At 42.2% G+C, this 19,582-nt stretch overlaps 1 protein-coding gene across 1 annotated transcript in view; it reads right to left on the bottom strand.

The window, feature by feature from the left end:
• The window catches only part of mafa (MAF bZIP transcription factor a), a 67,921-nt gene extending 48,580 nt beyond the window's left edge, over nucleotides 1-19,341 (bottom strand). Inside the window, exons 1-2 of the mRNA XM_068730984.1 lie at nucleotides 18,006-19,341; nucleotides 10,517-10,582 (exon numbers count right to left, since the gene is read on the bottom strand). Coding sequence (XP_068587085.1) covers nucleotides 10,555-10,582; nucleotides 18,006-18,973 — 996 coding nt within the window. The 5' untranslated portion in view covers nucleotides 18,974-19,341 and the 3' untranslated portion in view covers nucleotides 10,517-10,554. The remainder of the gene's footprint in view (nucleotides 1-10,516; nucleotides 10,583-18,005) is intronic.
• Nucleotides 19,342-19,582: the final 241 nt, after the last annotated feature.

Below are 19,582 nucleotides of genomic sequence, written 5' to 3'. Positions count from 1 at the left end.
GCTGGTGAGTGGGACTCTGCTACAGCCTTTAAAGAGGCATTTATGTCTGTATACAAACTGTCTCTAAATGAGCAAGCACTATCATGACAATGAGATGCAGCTTCGTTTAGGTATAAATACTCTCTGAGTCCCTCAAAATATTTATTGAATGAATGAATAAATGACAAAGATGCTGAATTAAATTAACTCACCTTGGTGGAGAAATTAAATAAAAAAGTACAGAACGGTACAGTAACAATAAACTACAATAGCAAAAAAACAACAACATGAATGTACTCTATATTAACTCTGTATACTGTGGCAGGTCTCCAGCTGCCTTGTGTAGCTGAAAGCAGAAACCTGTGTCTTGGGTAATTGAGCTCCCCTCTGCCAGACTTATCATTTTGCTTATTATGCAGGGATATGTAACACAGCAAAGCAGCTAGATTCTCTCTAGTTGGCTCAGAAGTGAAATCACCCCTTCACTGCACGGTTTGAAATGTTCAATACTAAAGACAAGATGAGGGACTGGGGGCTGCCAAGTGACACAACAGGGGGCTTTTGTAAAAGGTCTCTCCAGTCAGGGGTTGTGGAAAACTGGAATAAAACAGAGTGATGAGAGAAGGAGTGTTGACTTAAAAAGGAAATTAAATGATTCGTGAAAGTCTATGAGGTGGATGAAGCACTGGTAGGTTGTTAACATGGAAAAATCTGCTCTGTCTGTGGGTATGCCTGCATGTCTGAGTGTGTGTTTGTATGTATACACATGCTTATGTATGTATATGTGTGTGCGACAGAAGGTTCCGGGGCTGCTGTGTGCAGTACCGGCTGGCAGGGTGGCTGTGAGAATGGCCCTGTTTCCTGTGTCAGCTCTAAAATAGGTCCAAACACAGCAGAGATGCACGACGCACTCCGGCTATTTACAGCACTCACACAGTGTGTGCGCAGGATGCTGCCAAGTGTATGGAACTAGACGCACTCTGCGTTGTACTGTATCTGCACACAGACTGAAAAAGAGATGTATTCACTTTGTAAAAACATACAATATGACATATATAGAAAGTAGAATAATCTTAAAAATGTGTGTGTGTGTGTGTGTGTGTGTGTGTGTGTGTGTGTGTGTGTCTGTGTGAGTGTGTGAGAGTCGGTGTGTACATGCCCTTGACCCCTCCATATGTATGTGTTGTGAGAGTCTCGTGTATGGTAAGGGCACTGCGCCCTGCTTATGTCACTGCACCCACCTTCTGTTCACTGGAACGTTGCCCTCAGCGTGTCCGTGACAACCAGCAAACCTCCCAAATGACGCAGACATAGTGCCACCTTGCCGTCTCGCTCTGGACATGCCCAGTAAAGGTAAACAGATTCACAATTGCAGTATACAAAGGAGCAGGTTATTCCATAAATTTGAGATAATAATTTAATTTGGTCCCAACTCTACATTGTTTTTTAACAACACACACCTTTCAGCGTCTCATTTAAGCACATTGGTCTTGGACAGTTCCCTGTCTGATTGTCTTCCTCTATTTGTATCCTTGCATCATTTCTTACACAGACACAATTTGCTTCATCAACATGCTGATGTTGGCATTTTGGAGCCCGGTGTGAAAAACAGTAGCAGACCACTGGTTCATACTTTATCCAACGCTCTGAAACCAGGCTATGTGGCACTTATCCATAACTGCCACTGACCGTTTTCTGCCACAATTGTTTATGTTACTAAACAGCAGACAGTCTGTCACTTGTCACATCACATCAAGTACCAAGAAAAGTGTCAACAGTTTGACCTCAACAACTCTACCACGGACCGTTCATGATTCTTGTGTCTCAAGGGGGATACTCAGTTTGTCAGTCACTGTGAAACCATGTCTATTATGTTGGAATCCTTAGCTGCTGGCTCCCCAAAGACTATTTTTAGTTTAGCAAGTAACCCTCATATATAGAGACACCATAACGTTAAGTTTCGGTCCCTGTGTAGTTGTGCTGCTCACCCACACTTTCTCTAGTGTACGCTCCTTTTTCATTTCTATCTTGTAGTGTCTGTTTAAATCAAAATTTCCATCCCTGGTTTCAATTAAGAAGCCAAACGCTTGACGATTATTTCTCGGCTGACGTGAGAGATATAGAGAGAGGAGATTCGCATAAAAACCAAAACATACATGTTCTACTATATGGTGAAAACGTCATGCACGCAGTCGCGCACAAAAAACATGGAAAAACATGGAAAAACAGACAAGGAAGATGACAAGTTGAGTCGATGCTCCCATTTAGATGTAGCTACTTTCCTTTTACAATTTGTGTACTGCCTGTCGGCTGACCTATGTGCATGTTTGTTTGAAATTACAGAGGTGGCCATATGGTAGCAGCTTTCAGTGTACACTGTGTCAGTTTTCAGTCATAAGGACCTCTCATGCATTCTGGTTGAGGAGGAGGAGGAGGAGGAGGAGGAGGGGAAGACTTATCTGGAAACTGATAAGACAGCTCAGGCCTTTCTCAAATTATACCGAAATAATTTTAATTGCTCGTGAGAGCAGCAGAGCTTTGAATTTTATCTCCCTGTTTTTCTTTGCCTGCATCAATTCTGTCTCTCACTATCCCTCCCCATATGGCTTCCACCCTCTTCTCTTCTGACTCTCTTCACCTCATTGTCTATCAAGTTTTCCCCAAAATATTGTTTTATACACATGCCTCCATCTGGGGCTGCTGGTAAGTGAGTGTGAGTGCTTATTTCTGTCAGTGTTTTATGTGTGTGTAGCGGTGTGTGTTTGGAGCGTGTTAATATACAGAGGTCATAGGGACGATGTTTAACACCCATGCACTATATGACCAAGCTTTGAACCAGAAAAGTCAACCAAGAAATCCTGTCTTAGTTGATTTGTGTGTGTGTGTGTGTGTGTGTGTGTGTGTGTGTGTGTGTGTGTGTGTGTGTGTGTGTGTGTGTGTGTGTGTGTGTGTGTGCATGTGCATGTCTCTGTGTGCATGCACGCATGTCTTGTGCTCCATGAACCAGAGAGCTTGGGTCAGATGCCTCCAGTGTTGGGCTTAAAGCTGCTTTGAATGGGCCAGGCTGTGCTCATCTTCTGTCTAATCTTCTTGCTCTAGTGAGTGTAGGGAGGAGGAGAAAAAAATCCATAGTCTTTTCATCCTCCTGTGACCACTGTGCCTGTGAGACAGCAGCCGTGGGAATGGAGATGGATACAGGCAGCCCTGCCTCTGACCTCCCTCTACTCCAACACAAGGGTGGAGATAAACAGGGCCACAAGGATCGCTAACATCTTTCTTTCTCAGGCACACACAGACACATGTACACACACTCATACCGACACATACACACAACGACACAGACATCTCATTAAAGCAATAGTAGGTGAATGTTGCAACAGCAGTGTGCCACTGGGAGTGTGGTCTATTAGGGATACTATCAAGAGACGGGGAAAGGAAATGAGAGTCGGTGTGCTTGTCCTGTGTGCATCTATTTCTGGTATGGCATATGTGTTTGACGTATGTCTGATTTTGACCCAGGCCAAGGAGCCAGCATTAATACGTATTGGCTGAATCATTATGGTAATGTCACTAGAGAGTTATTAAATCAAATATATATTAACCAAAGATTGTTTGTGTGTCAGAGATAAAGAGACTTGATTCTGTGTGCATGTCCAAAAACTGAGAAAGACAGCAGAAACAGCCAGCCTGAAAGAGGCTATGGCGGGCGTTTGATCCTAAATTACTCTTCCCTCCTCTCTGTTTCCTGGGGATTTTGGAGTGATACTCCCCTCTTGCTCCCTCACTCCCTCAGCTGTCACAACCCATCACCACAACTATTCCACTTCAGCCGCAGGGATAGAGGGAAAGCTTTGTCCCTCTCCATCACCCTCCTTTCACATCCCTCTCTCTAATGGTAGTTGTGGCATACTGGGTTGTATATTGAGAATGTATTAACTTGTATCCTTTTCTACCATGACCTATTGGTTTAAGGACACAACAGGATAATTATGATGTTTTAGTTTTTGCTAACAAGACCCTCTTACTGCAGAATGTCAAATTAGAAAGTAAACACAGAGCCATTCCTTTGGTCATGGCTAGTATCCATAGAGATGCATGTGTCTTATTATGGTTTGTCAGGGGTCATTAGTGTAATCCAAGCAGACAGAAGTTTATACTGAGAGAAGTACGCCATAGTATTCTCTTTCTGTTTGTGTCTTTTTTTTTTAGTATCTATATGCAGCCGCTTCCGATAATGTCATCCTACACTGGTCTCCGCTCTTTGCAACCAGAGACTATCAGCTGTGAACTCATCGCTCTCCTTTAATGGCCAGGTCACAAAGAGGGGAAAAAAATGCATTTGCATTGCAAAACAGTGAAGATGTTGTGTATGTTTAATGGAGAGACTGTGTGAGAGAAGATGGTTTCCTTAGTTCTGAGTACGAGTAAGCAAACCAGGACTGTGGATCTCTTGATTTCAGTTTTTGTCTCTGCCACAACATTCTTTCCCAGGGGTCACACACCCTTCCAAGCCAGTTCACGGCTTGGTCTGGCCTTGTCTGTGTTACACTTCAGAGAGTGACCTCACAACACATGGCCATTAACTGAACGTGCCTCTTCAGTACAGTAGTGACATGCAGAAGTGTGCCGCTCCTCAGCCACCGCACTTGAAGCCCAGTCACTACATTGGGTATACAAAGGCACTCCTCTGCCAGGTCTCTGAGGCCATGTACTCTCCAAGGGTGACACTACCCAAACTCTGTAATTGTAAAATGCAAAGAGCATTCCTCAGTCTGGTTAGCCAGAACTATGAGAGAGAGGAACAAATATTTACCCCCTCCACCCGTTCCCTCTGTTCCTCCTCCTTTAACACGCCCCCACCCCAATAATTTAACAGTTAGAGCAACTCAGCCTTGTAAACACAATAGTTATGTCTGCGCTCACAGAGCCATGAAGCAGACATACAGGCTCCACTACCCCTGCAGCTACTACTAATACAGGCTCCGCTCCTCTCTTCTCCTCCTCTCCACTCCTCTCATCATCCTCTATATTTATGTTACCACTCCATAAAGCCAAAGTTTTGGTGTCTTGACATTCAGCTTTCATAATATTTTATTAATTTATAGATTAAATGAGGAATGACAGAACGTCAATGGGATATTTATATCAGTGTACATTTTGTACCAGTATTGTATTTACATTTTTCTTTGTCACTGGACACATCTCTGAAAGTCATAAAAACACTATATAACTCAAACTTAGTATTTTTCCTACCTCTCAATATGTATTGTCAAATGCTGTATATTCAGTCTATTGAGACTGCAGCAAACCCTCTGGGAATCCATTACCAGCTAATGTTGTAAAATCCTGCCAACGGTGCATATGATACCTTATGAAAAGTTATTTTGTTTTTTTTGTGCACTTTCCTATAAATGTCCAGCAACACGAGCAATCAGTGCGCTTTCACAAGCCCCTGTAGTGTTTAGGCAACAAAACTACCTGTTTAGGTTCAGGAAAAGATCAGAATAACTTACAACAGAAGTTACACAACAGATAAGTCAACATTGACCTCTGGTTTCACATGATACACAAACAGCGGTCTCCTAGGTGAAAGTATTGTGTTTTTAGACCCACCTGTCCACCTTGACCTCGTCCCTACGCTGACTTAGCTCTTCATAAATGTCAGCTGTACTGGCTCATAACTGGATTACATACAAATTGATTATGTGGGTTCTATATGCTTCATAACATAACTGTGCACTGATTCAGGAGGACAGTCCAAGGAAGCTGAAATCAATTAATGTGTCAAGGACTTACCAGGAAAATTTAGGAAGTGTTGGCCTTGATAAATCTGTATGTTTATTAATGTGATACCAAATATTGTTTTAATTGTCTGAGCCAAGGGAAACATAAGCCTTGCTGCTGCAGAGCACAGACCACACAACTGAGGACATGTGAATGTGTCTCAGACATGTATTAATAGGATACTCCACCAGACTGTTTGTATTAACACTTTGTAAACAGCGTGATGATATCCCAGGCTTTAATTATTGTGTCTGTGCATGCATTATGGTGATCCTATTTTGATTAGACATCCTAACTCATTTTAATTAAATACATAAAATAGAGAATAACAACTTTTGGTGCAAGCGTTCCTGTCTGACAGCACCAAAGTGAGGGAATCGTAACGTCTCAAAGGCTATTTGTGTTTGATGTTAACGGGCAAGCACAATGCATTAAGCCTGGAATGTAAGTAATGTGCACTTAGACACAGAGCCCCAGCCACACTGTGTGGACAGCATTGTTTAATGTGCTGCAATAACTCTGTTAGGCTGCTGTTTCTCATTGCCTCTCTTTAACCCTGCATCTTCTCTATATCTCTTCCCGTTGTCACCCTCTGTACACATTTCTTAAATGGTCAACTGGTGTGAAAGATGAGAGAGGACACTGCAGGTCTCTTCGGAGCTATTTACTTTGTACCATTCTGTCCCTCTGGTCCTGTTTGTCTGAGGGAAGCAAGATACTGAAAATACTCTAGAAACATTTGATATGATACACTGGTACCGGCTGACTTTTATCTTTGCTGTAAAAAATACTGAAACATGTTGTGATTTAAGAGTGGAGTTGAACTCTATCAGTATAAATGCAGGGACGGGCTCCACAGAGGACCCGCATCCTGGGTGAATGACTGTGAGAGCTGCTGCATGGCAAGATGAAGTGTGTTCATTTCCTTATTTATTGACTCACTTGCTTTTCTCTGAGTGTTTGAAATTAATAACAGCCAGCAGAAATCAGACAGAGGGATGAAAATCAGCACTTTCCCTGCAGTGAAGCCATTCATCAAGCTAACGAGGGGGAGAATAGGAGTGGAGGAGGAGAGGAGGGGAAAAGTGACATTTGGAGAGGGAGCAGAGAGCAGGAGGGAAGCAGGTGCAGTGTGAGGCAGAGGGGGGAGGGAAAGTGATGTTGGGTACAGAGGCAAGGGGAAGGAAGCTAAGTTTGTTTGGGAGGAGGAGGAGAGTCATTTAGAGGATAGCAGGGCAGACAGAAGAGGAGGAGCTGCGTGTCACTCTAAAAAGAGGGGTAGAGATAGAAAGAAAGACAACTTTGACATTGGACTATAAATAGAGAGGGAGGAGAGAAACAGAGAACACAGACAGTTTATTTGCACAGACAACAAGGCAGTATAGAAACTAACAATGATGTGTTTAAACGTTTTAAAGTCCATGCCTTTGCTAATTGCTAATGTGTGGATCCTGCCGCTTTAGAGACTTTCCTAACATGTCCACATTGACTAGGTTCTTTCTCTGCAAGTGGCATCATATTTCCACAAACACTCAGCAAACTACCAGCTCTAGCAGCAACATTTAGAGCTAACGATTCAGGTAGATACAATACAGAGCTCTTGTTCACCGACTCCAACAGTAGTATTTTACTCCCCTTCCTTTCACTGATGGGTGATGATGGGCCTGCCCTCTCCTCAAAGCCTTCGCCCTTGCGATGGATCGGTCCCATGCTGCTCTGCCTCCCCGACAGTCCACCAGAGACCCAACAGTATCTCACACCCAGAGCAGGGCTGACTAAGCACTTACTGCTGAGTCTCTCTTCTCAGAGCGAGAGATGAGCGCCATGCTGAGAACTCTGCCACAGGAAAATAATTAGCAAAGTGGAGCTCTGCCCAAACACACTGGGCTAAATCTAGAACCACTTCACATACAAATGCAACCATAAATCTTTCCCTGTCTTCCTTTCTTTGCTAGGAAAGTATCATTTACACAATCAGGAGTTTTATGTTTACGTTGTATGTTTGTGCTTACACATTTGAATTTAATCATCTGTAGTACTAAAGATAACTCCAATGAATGAGGCTACCAGTAAGTATTTTTTTCTGACAAAGAAGCGGCCAGCGACAGCTACAAGCTGCTTTGCCATCTTTCTTTGAGTCGGTTCAAGCTGAGAAACTTGTGCTTGGTGCCATGTAGTGATGCAAACTGTGCCCATCTCACTGTACATGGACATCTGTATTTTTAACTTTAAAGTTAGACCCCAGTGTCTTTGGTCACCAAGGCTAAATATAGTCAACGCCTCCTGAGCAGTCTCCAGTTTCTCACTCCTTTCCGAGAGGCAGGTGGAGCAGAGAGGAGGGGAGGTGGGGGGGATAAATCAGCCCTCAACTTTTGACCCATATGGAGCAGGAGGTTGTTTTTGTACTTGTACGCTGCCCCCCTTCTCTCTATGGCCTCTGGTCCCCTCCTCTATCTTATTCATTTTCTCCTCCACATGACAGGTCAATCTGGATCGATTTCATCTGCCCTCGATGACTGAGACCAACATCCTGGCACCCAGAAATAGAGCTCTCTGTGATAGAAGAGCCTCCGACCAAGCATTACCGTTAGCACGCAGCTCTGAGCTGAGTGAGAGGATGGGGGGGACATAACCATTTGGAAAACATTCACTTGACATCATTTACTCCACTGATGGACTACATTGCTATAAAGAAGCAAAAGACATGGGGAATGGATGGTTGTTACTACATGTGGTGTATGGGTGACAGTATTTCAGCAAGTTTTACCTAAACCACTCTGCCATACACTGGCCACATGGTTGGTGGCCTACCTGTTACAGTATGCTTATGAGATCACACACACACACACACACACACACACACACACACACACACACACACACACACATACACAAGCCTGCTTTTGCAATCTATGTTTGCACATAGCTCTCTTCCTCACAGCCTCTTTCACACACTTACTCTGCATATACACACACCTGGTGTTTTATCTTTGTCAGCATATTTTGGGTCCTTCACCTCCCTGCTGGGCTCTGAACTTGCTTGGTGAACCCCTGAGGTGTGCCTGCCTTAATAACACACACACACACATACCAATCACAGGTAAGACACATTGGCATCCTCATACCAACGTTAACCTCTCTTTATCACCAACTTCTCACAGTGTAAATACATTTGTGCCTGGAAAATTAGTTTTCTCTTGTATTGGTGGGGAAGAGGCGCAGTGACACAGTGTCCTGGTGATGTCTAGGCATCCCAGGCTGGAGTCAGGACACTCTTTCCCCAGGCAAGGACATGGAGACCTGGCTCTCCGTCTCCATCACTCAGCCTGTCCTCCTGGAGCTACGTGGCCAGACTGCTCATCCCCCCCCCCCCTCATATGCATGGATTTGCATAAAACAAAGACATGGCTCTGCCTGCAAAGTCTGCCTTGGGTGAAACTGCTAAGAGCAGGATCGACCAGACCACACCACACACAGCCACTCTAAGCTCGGCTGGCAGGTTGTCAGAGCGCAACATCAGTATAGCGCAGCAGCGTGGCAAGGGAGCTGAGATTTACGAGGCTGACTAAGATAGACACCCTCATGGTTTTCCACTTTCATTCGTTTAACATCCGTTACCTTGGCATTGTTTATATTCTACACCCCTCAGCAGTGAGCAGAGGGCACCTAATTCACAGTGATGACGTGGGAGGAGAATCAGAGCACTTAAAACACTTCATCTAAAGATGATTTGTCCTTGTCTTCCGTGATGGCTTTTGTCCTGCTTCCCCTCTTGAAGTTAAGTGGAGCTGGAGAAAGGCCAACTACTGATCCCACGCCCCACTTAGACACAATCAAGTAAATAACACTGCACACAAGTACATGTACATTCAAACACTTGTGCATACGTACATTCTTCTTCACCAAGGTTCGAAGTCATGAATACAAGCTCATACCTTCTCTCATCGTTATGTGTCATGACCAAGCATATCACGGCGTCCGCTATGGAACAATCAGTGAAGCCATTACAGGAACAATTGGGTTTGCAATATACATTTGCCCAGTTTCCTCTCTGTCGCTGTGAATTGATTTCAGGACTAGAAGCGTATTCTTCACTTTGCCTCTCTCCTGCTGTCCGACACACTCTGCTTTGCTTCTCTGCCTTTTTTCACACACAATCTGAACATGTGATTTACATTTGGATGAGTGGCTATAATGTGCTTGTTTTGCTGTCGATCCAGGACGACTGAAAACGTCATGTCTGTGTAGTGTGTAGTGTGTCTTTGTGGATTTTTTAAGGTGGGAAAATGCATACAGTACTCTGCAAAGTTATGGCACCAGAGAGATAGAGAGTGATGAGAGTTGTCATCGAGAGAGATACTGGCAACATAAAGAAGGTGTGTACTCTTTAGCATATGAATAGGAATTGACAAACTATGGTATATTATGTATCCATTATGGAAGTCTTACATTTATATTATATGCTATAAAACACTCAATATTATATGTGGTGACTGTATCCTCTCTCTATTTAATATGAGTCTAATATTAATGAATAATTAATATGTATTTCATTGTGTAGGTGCATAATAGGAAACAATATGGCCAGTAATAATGCTGTATATTATAATCAGGTCTGATATTTCTAGACAGCTGGGATAATTTTTTTCAAAGCTTGTTCTACAAATGTGACTTCATTCACTGTTATGAAGTTGAAATTACAGGGGAAAGAAAAATAAAATAGCTGAGAAAGATCAAGAAACAAGTGTTTTACCTCAGGGAAGGAAGGGCACGGAGGATTGGGGCTTGAAATCACAGATGGAGGAATTTTCTCGACGACCTAAAGGATTGGACAAAACATATAAGAATAGGTAAATGAATATCAAGGCAAACACACATGCTGTCTTCTTCTCTACCTCCTTTGTTTCTTCTACTGCGTGTGTCTCTCTCTGCCACCCTGTCAGGCCAACAAACAATCACAAAGAAACAAGTAGATCCTCTCTGAGCGAGATTCACTCTCACCGTGACAGTCTGGTGAAACACAGTACATGTATCATAGTAAGCGTTTGATGCGGAGGGAAATGTAAAAATTTGCATGCAAATAGATTCTACAGGCAGAACTCATGCATCAAAACACTGAAACCACAAGAGACAAAACTAAAATATCTAAGCACACAGTGTGCCGTTGCACAGAAAAGGTGATTGAGTTCTATGCAAAAGCCTTTATAATGCTAATCTAATTAAAATACATAACTAATTGTTCTTAAAAGGAGGGAATTTATTGTACGGAAAAATGGAGGATGTTAATGTCGGACTCCCGCACTACCCCATGACGAACACTGTCATAAGCACCACCCTCAGAACACTCACAAGTAAGCATGTTGCTCGAGGCGTCCAAATAGGATTTTTCATATTCCCTAAAAATGTTGCTACACAAGTAAAAACATTTGCTTAGCTCTTCAGTTTCTGTGCACTGATGCCAAGCAGGGTCACTTTAAAACACGTTGGAAAATGACAGTTGAGGAAATACTTTGCCTATACACTGCAGTGAAGGAAATTTTTGATAATTGGATTTTCAAATAAATGCCACATAACTCAATTCTATAGAGTATATAGAACCTGCAGGAAAACAGCAGCGATGCAGCATGGCGATATTAGTACCGCAGTAGAAACAGAGCCGTTGCATCTAAATCACAATGTGTAATCTTTCATTAGAGTGACAGATATTTAAAAACTATATAAACAGTTTGCCGAAAAGGCAAGAGCGCATGTTGGAAAAAGGACAAAACGGCCTCTGCGCACACAAATGCTAGAGAGCTGAATCAAGGATAAAACAAATTGCTGAATATTGATCATCATTCTTCTCTATAAATGACTAAACACTCACTGAATGTGTTTCTGAATGTGCATCTCCACATTTCATTAAAAGCATGCATTAATGATAATAATAAAAGAATAACTTAAAATACTAATAAAACCCAAGATTTACTGTATGTAGTGAAACTGTGATTTCTGTCATATATCAGGGTTTTATTTGTAGAAATTTGAAAAACACATGCTACTTTAAAAGACTATAATCCGTCATACATTTATTTTCACTTTTTATGCAATAGTACTGCTGAAAGATGATGTTTCATTTATTCAAGTCACAGGCTCTTGGTTTGGGTCCATTTACAGACATATAAAATTACCCCAGCAAGTCCCGACCACCTCATTACCAACATAACCTGCAGCCAGTCTTTCAAGGACAACTCTCTAATGACACTGCGCGTTTCCGCTTAATGTCTATTTGAAGCACACTGAGACTCTCTGCCACAAAGAAAGAAAGAAATGCATATAAAGAGCAAGTGTACTCTGATAAAATAAGCTGCTTAATTGATCCCTGATGTCTGTTTAATTCTGACGGAATGAGCGTTTCTGTACCAACCTCTCATATACTGTACACTGTTAAGTGAGAGGAGTTTTTTTGTCTTTGTGTCTGGTCACATCCACAGATGTGGCTGCCACCTGGTTGTGCTGAGACACCTGACTTCTGTTACTGTTGCACATCCAGTATGTCCTGGATGTATCTGCATGCTATTTTTCAGAACCAAACTCATAAATCATCAACGGTTTTGTGATATGTCACTGAAAAATAATCTTACAAAATCCTAACTGTATGGTTTTTCTACTTTGCTTTTCTTTAAGTAGAAAAGCAAGCAAGTGAAAAATTGTACTACACTCATTGTACTACAAGAGAGAGGATTGATACATATTTTCCTCAATGGTATTTTTCAGATGTTAAATGTTCTTTTTAACCTTGATTAAACTGTCAACTCAAGACTGAGAATCCCAGTTTAGCACTCCCAGCCTGAGTCTTTGGGTATTAATAGGAGGAACAATAAGTTTAGCTTACTAGCCACTAGTTGTTTTGTTGTCTCTTTGCAACACCCTCAATGCAATCCTTGAATGACATGGGTGTGACAATAACATGAACTGCTTTCTGTGACCATCATTGCCAAGAGCCATGTATACCCTGCTCTACATATTTTTAGGGAACGCTTGTGCTGCATACATGTAAGTACACAAGCACCTTTTTGTGTAAAACCTACCGTATATGAGTCATCAACAAGGAGCTAGGTTAACACATTACCTAATAACATAGTTTTTACACATACAAAAAAAGGAACACTTCAACTGAAAGTTAGTTCTGTGTTAAAGTAATTTGATTTTGTTCAAATCCTCAAAAACGTACTTGTGTAATAAAAAGAAAAAGTTTGCTGCCAGAGTGTAACTCTCTCAGACAGTGGTGAAATACAGGAAATGGGTAAAAAAAATGGCAGTGACTAGTCTTGAATTTACTGTGTACTGTCCCATGTCGGATGTGCATGTACATCTCATTCAGTGAGTTCTGGGCAGAGGAAATGAGCTTGAGCTCCCCTGGGCACGGATTACTCTAATGACTTTGAGAGCAGCCTTGTGTGCTGCAACTTTTGACCTCTGCTCATCCTCTTCTCCAAAAGACGACAAGAGACACACACATTTACAGACATATTCCCACACATTCACACATTCAAGCACACATATTACCCACACAGGGACTAATCGACCTTGCACACGGGACGGCATGAGTTAAGAGATGCAGAATCACACACAAACAGCAAGACACCAGATCTTCTCTAACCCTTTCCCTTTCCCTTTACCACCTAAAGCTTCGAAGAATTCAGACCCCCAACCTGCTCTTATTTTTGGGTCTGTCAACTGGCATACTGCTACTTGAGTGAACATTGTGCTGCATCTTATGCAGTAAGCCCACATAGCACCAACGTTCCACATAAGTGCACCATTGGAAAATCGATAGATTTATCACTTACATAACCATTGCACACTGGTGCCACAGATATAACGGGAAACGTCTTTTGCAAATCAGATCTGTCGTCAAACAAATGTCATTCAGCTTGAAGACTTAAGTATTTGAATTATATAAATGCCAGAATAAAGAGAAACACAAGTAGCATCATGCTGTGAAATAAAAAGGCTGGGGCAAACATATGCAGGGTCAGTTATTGTTTGTCTGCAGATTTATGTTTGTGCTGGTGTGTGCAGGCTGATGAGTGTGTTTTCATTTCTAGTCTCTGTGGTGAGTGTGTATTCAGTTCTAGTGGATGGACATTAGAGAGCTAACTAGTCTATCCCAATAAGGAAACAATCAAAATATACAAGCTAAAGAGTCAAACAGGACAGCCTTAAACAGAAACCAATTATACATTTTTTACGTGCCACTCTAAACACATCAAGAAACTGAAATGGCAAGTACAGAGACATGTTCTTTAAAGAGAGGAAAGGCAAACAAGTATGCTCTCCAAAGGCATTCAAAACATGTTTGTGGTTAATATGAAATATCAAAATATAGCAACGCTACTACTTAGATCAAATAGATGTAATTACATAAATTGAGGAAGAAGGAGAACGGCTTGGCTGTAAATTGCATGGTGTGTGCATGCTAAGACCCAACACAGGCACAGCTGCACAGAGCTGCACTCACGATTTATCATCTCTACATCGCAAGAGCCAGTGGCCCACACCACTATTAATCATCAGCAAAATCATTTAATTCAGCCCAAGCCTGACTATTGTCTCAGTCTCTCCCTCACTCTGGGCAAAGCAGCCACCACAGCAGCAGCACGCACCTTAGAGGAAATCACACAAAACAGAGTGGGATACAAGTGTTGGGTTGAAACTGGCTCTCTCCTTTTTTTTTTTTTTTTTTGAGGAAGTGTGAAGCACATCATCCCTGGCAGGTGGTGTTAACAAGGTTTTTTTTTTGTTTCTGTAAATTTAACAAGTATGAAATTTATAATGACAAAGACTATTCATAGTATAACAGTTGATCACTCAGTGTTTTGTCATCAAACTGACACTGTGGATAATTTTCATGAAAGGTAACCTTTGTGTATATCCTTTACTCACAGCCGTGCACACACAAACTGTGGCTAAATTGCAAAACTAATCCAGACTGAATATGTCCTCAGAAACCTTAGTGTTTCTTCAAAGTGGATTTTGGCACATTCGTCTTCCTGTTTCAACAAACAAATTGTCCTGGAACAGTGAAACAAGATGCCCACAAGGCTATTCTTTGTCCCAAAACTTACAAAAGAACTTTTCCTCTTGTGTTTCAGAAAAGTGGCCTATTCATTGTGTGCACCAGTACAGTGCAAAAGTTATGTTGAAAGAAGACGAAGTCAGATGACTAAACAGCAACTGCAATGCACGACTGGGTACAGGCACTGAGCCTCTTTCTGCCCACCGCAGCGGCTGACTTACATTGGCACCTTCTCCAGCGCCCCCTCACATGCCTGACATGGCAGTGCCCTCACTGCAACCCCCTCACCGAGAGCATGTCTTCTCCAGGCCCACTGACAAACAGGATAAAGCAGGAAAGAATTGGGAAAGCCAGTCGATGACAGGCTAATGACAGTTGAGCACATAGTGTCTGAAAAACACAGACAGCGGGCACACTGCACATACAAAGATCAGGAAGCAAGCAATGTGAAAAAGGGCAAACGGATGGTGCAAATATAGAACATGCATAGCCACAAGAAATTCACATAGAGATGTCATCCTCACATACTTCCTACGTCCTTCAAGGAAAACACACACACACACACACACACACACACATTCACATTCACATTAACACCTATTTAAGTTCACAGACATGTATGCACATCCACACACGCAAGCACACACACAGAGAGAGAGAGAGAGAGAGAGAGAGAGAGATAGAGAGAGAGAGATAGAGAGAGAGAGAGAGAGAGAGAGACTCACATACACCAATTGCAGGTCACATTCTACAATAAATTAACATAATGTGATTATATTATACAAAACGGTATTAGGCTTTCACAGATGAGTATGTAATTTGTAGACCAAAATATTTTCAAATCCTACATTATGATTTGATTACAAAGATGATTTAGAACAGAAATTTAGTTTGTTTGAAATCATATTTGTTGCCTAAAAGGCAGCAAATAACATTTCACGTTGTTTATCTGATCATTGTATTGTGAAAAGGATTCGCAGTTAATTTGGGGATTTGTATTATTATTATTTTTTTTAACGTTTATCAGACAATGGTGTGTTATAACAAAAGTCAAATGTGGGCCAATCTTTGTTTGATCAACTCAGTAAAACCGGACTGGATTGATGCTGCATCTCGACCTGAAATGCTTTTTTTTTTGCTTTATCGGTTTGGGTAAATTTAGCAAATTACTTAAAAATATATATATTTCTGATTCGTTTAGGGTGGTGCGTTTTTAAATTAGCGTCGTAAAAAAACAGAAGAAGGGCGACAACAGCGAATATAAAAAGTGTTAATATGTAGTGCAGAAATCACCATCACGGTTTGATTCTAGTTTCATTGTGTTTCAATCACAAAATAAAAAAAAATAAAAAATTCAAGACAAGTCAAAAGAAAAGTGAGAAACTTATTGAAGACAATTACATACATTTATTGCATATCATTTAATTGTATGAAATGAAAAGAACGAGCACATATGAACATCACATATGGTTAGTGAGTGAAATAATTTTGCACAGCAAAATATATATATATATATATATATACTATATATAATGTGAAGTATTAATTAACATATTTTCAAGATTTATTGGCGAATGGTACTCCCTCATTTTGTACATGCAGGGTGTCAATCCCTGACGATCTAAACAATGTCCAGACATTATTCATTATAATAATTGTTATTGCTTTGCAAATATTGAGTTCGTTTAACACAAAACAACAGGCTCCTGAACTGATAAGAAAGTATCAAAATGTTACGATCAAGTCGTAAAAGAATGTGTGATGTGGAGAACACTAACTTTTTCCTTAACTTCCACATGATTTTTAGTGCATTTCAGTCCAGAATACATCAGTAAGTTGAAGACACACGTTTCCAAAAAGCATGGTAATTTACTTTGACTTCTCCAATAATACTTTTTGAAATACAATATTGAAATGTGTGGCGATGACCAATAGAGCTTTCACACTTCGGTTTGAAGCACATGCTGCAAAAGCGTTGTTTATGAACTGCACAATTGCACAAACTGGAGCAGAGCCAATTTCTCTAAACCATTGTTTAAATACTTTTTGTGCAGCAATCTCCTTCAGAATTATTATATTAATCTAAATGCTTCAACCTGTAGTATGTTTTCTTTTGCAACTTTTCAACTTTGTACTTAAATTACGCTTTAAAAATGGTTTAAATGTTGTCAAATGCAGAGAGGAATACCTTTAAATAACAATATAGGCAATAGGCATCAGACTAAACTTCCAGGAAAGGGATCGGTGATTTCCTTTCCAGTGAAGTCTTTTCTTTTTTCTCTCGCATCGGGATCCCCGCTGATCAACTTCCGTAAGGAACGCATAGGGCATTGACTGCAGCCTAATGACAGCCGGTGGTGGTGCACTTCAACACAGCTGAAATGCACTTGTATGAGGGGTTGGGAAGTCTTGTCACTTTTTTGTTGCTGTCCCAAAAAAGTGAGGAGGCCATAAATGAAGTTATGAATGCCATGCTGGAGTCATCCGACAAGAAGAACATCTTCAAGCATAGAAAGAAAAAAAACCATACATGTCCAGCATGCAGGGAAGTTCAATAATACATCTCTTTAAAAACAATGAATAGTTTGTAATGAATATAGTCTTTTGTTGCTCAAAACAAAAGCAAGCAAACGCATGAGATGAGGTGGCGTCAAACGGCAGGCTCGCAATCCTCCAAGTTTGGCAAAAAAAGAAAGGTAAAAAAGACCAAAAACATATTGTTGATGGATGCAGTTTGACAGGAATCTGTACACAGAATCTGTACACTGGAGTATACTAGTGCTTGCATGCACACTTCGTATACTGCAGCATAAAGTTAGATCAACTTTCAAAAATCAGGTTTTACTCAAACACTGCAAATCTAATGAACAACGATAAAAAAGACAAACAGGCTATGCATAATATACTGAGTATGATAGCAAAACGTAGATGAAAGTTTTCCTAATATGCCTCTCCAAAATTAAAAACACGGAGGACAAAGCCCTACAAATCTAAAAACAGTAGCAGACGTTTAAAAATGTATAAAATAAAAAAGTAAAAAGTTGACAAATTAGTTCTTGGTCTAGCAGTTTTTTCGCCAAATGAAAAAAAAAATGTTTCATGAAAACTTTTGTAAGCGGGGGTGAGTAACCCATATGATTTTTTTCATCTGATTTTTTTTCACGATTATGTCGAGACTCACATGAAAAACTCCGGGGATGAAGGGTTGTTGTCACTGCTGGATCCATTTTCTCTGAAGCCGTTGCTGATGAGCTTCTCATACTTTTCTTTGTACGCGTCTCTCTCCCGGACCAGCCTGGAGATCTCCTGCTTTAGGTGATCGACCTGCTGGATGAGATGCGTCTTCTCTCCCTCCAGGACGTGCCGCTGCTGGACTCGCTTGTACCGGCAGGACTGAGCGTAGCCTCTGTTCTTTAGGGTCCTCCTCTTCTGTTTCAATCTGATCACTTCTTCCTTGCTGACCCCGCGTAGCTGCCGGTTGAGCTCCCGCACTGACATGCTGACCAGCTGGTCGTCTGAAAACCGGTCGTCCAAGCGCATGTGTTGGTGAATCGCCCCAGAAGTGCCGTTGGACTGGACGCCGGGTGCTTGGTGGTGGCTGTTGCTGTGGTGGTGATGGTGGTGGTGGTGGTGCTGCCCTCCGTTCTGGGCGGCTGCCGCAGCGATAACTGCCGACACCACCGCCGCGGCAGACCCCATCTCTTCCCCGGCCATGGTGCCTCCTGCTCCGGCTGCGCCAGCAAACTGCTGGCCCCTGGCATAGCCATCGAATGACTGGAGTTGGTGACTGCTGTTGATCAGCGCCTCGACTGCGTCTTCGGGGCTGAAGCCCAACGCCTCTGGATTCAACTGCTGTTGATAACCGGACATCCAGTAGAAATCCTCTATGTGTGTCTTCTGCTCGCTCCCCGAGCCCGGACTGGGCGCCGAGAAGCTTGGGGAAGGGGGCACCGAGCTGCACGGCGTGCTCATCGGGGTGGAAGACAAGGATCCCCCGGCGATAAGGCGACTGCACTGGCTGATGTTGCGATCGGGCTCCACCGGCTCCTTTTTCACTTCAAACTTCATCAGATCGAAGTCATTAACATATTCCATGGCCAGGGGACTGGTGGGCAGGTCGGAGTTGCTCATTGCCAGCTCTGATGCCATCCTCTTGCTGCTGACAGTCCTCCAAGTGGGGTGAAGAGCAGCTGTCAAACTGGGTTGGTTGGGAAGAACGTGAGCCAGTTTGATTTTTAAGCGTTTGTCTTGATTCTGAAAAAAAAGGTTTTCAGCGTCCTTTTTGCAGCTGCGGACTTGCAGGCGTGTGAGAGTAGTTTTTCTTTGCAGAGTCTATTGCACAGACACGCCAGTGCCGCGCGCACGAGTAGCGGGGTCCCGTCTCAGCATTTGGAATTCGGCGGTTTTGTATTTCAAACATTTAACACTTTACGGTTTCTTCATTAATACATTGCGCAAGCGGAGAGGGAGAAAAGACGAAAGTAGGGGAGTGAATGCAGCCTCGTGCGTTACACGGCGCTCACTGGTAGGGCGATATTTTAGAGGGATCACACAGCAGATGAGTTTAAGAGCATTGTAGCTGCCCTGACGTCAGTCTGGAAATAGGAAATTGACTCGGACGAAGAGCCAATAGGGTCTCACACTCCGAGAGCTAATTAACATATTAGTAGCCCGACAGAAACCAAACTTTTCGCAACTGTCAAAGGCCATCAGCTGACTGCCAGCTGGGACACAGACTCTTAACTCGTTGACGACTAT

Source organism: Cebidichthys violaceus, unplaced genomic scaffold, assembly GCF_023349555.1.
Source record: "Cebidichthys violaceus isolate CVI_PGR_0920_01 unplaced genomic scaffold, fCebVio1.0.p SCAF_5, whole genome shotgun sequence".
Taxonomy (NCBI): domain Eukaryota; kingdom Metazoa; phylum Chordata; class Actinopteri; order Perciformes; family Stichaeidae; genus Cebidichthys; species Cebidichthys violaceus.
The sequence above is the reverse complement of the archived record's forward strand: the minus strand, read 5'-3'. Positions and strand labels throughout refer to the sequence as shown.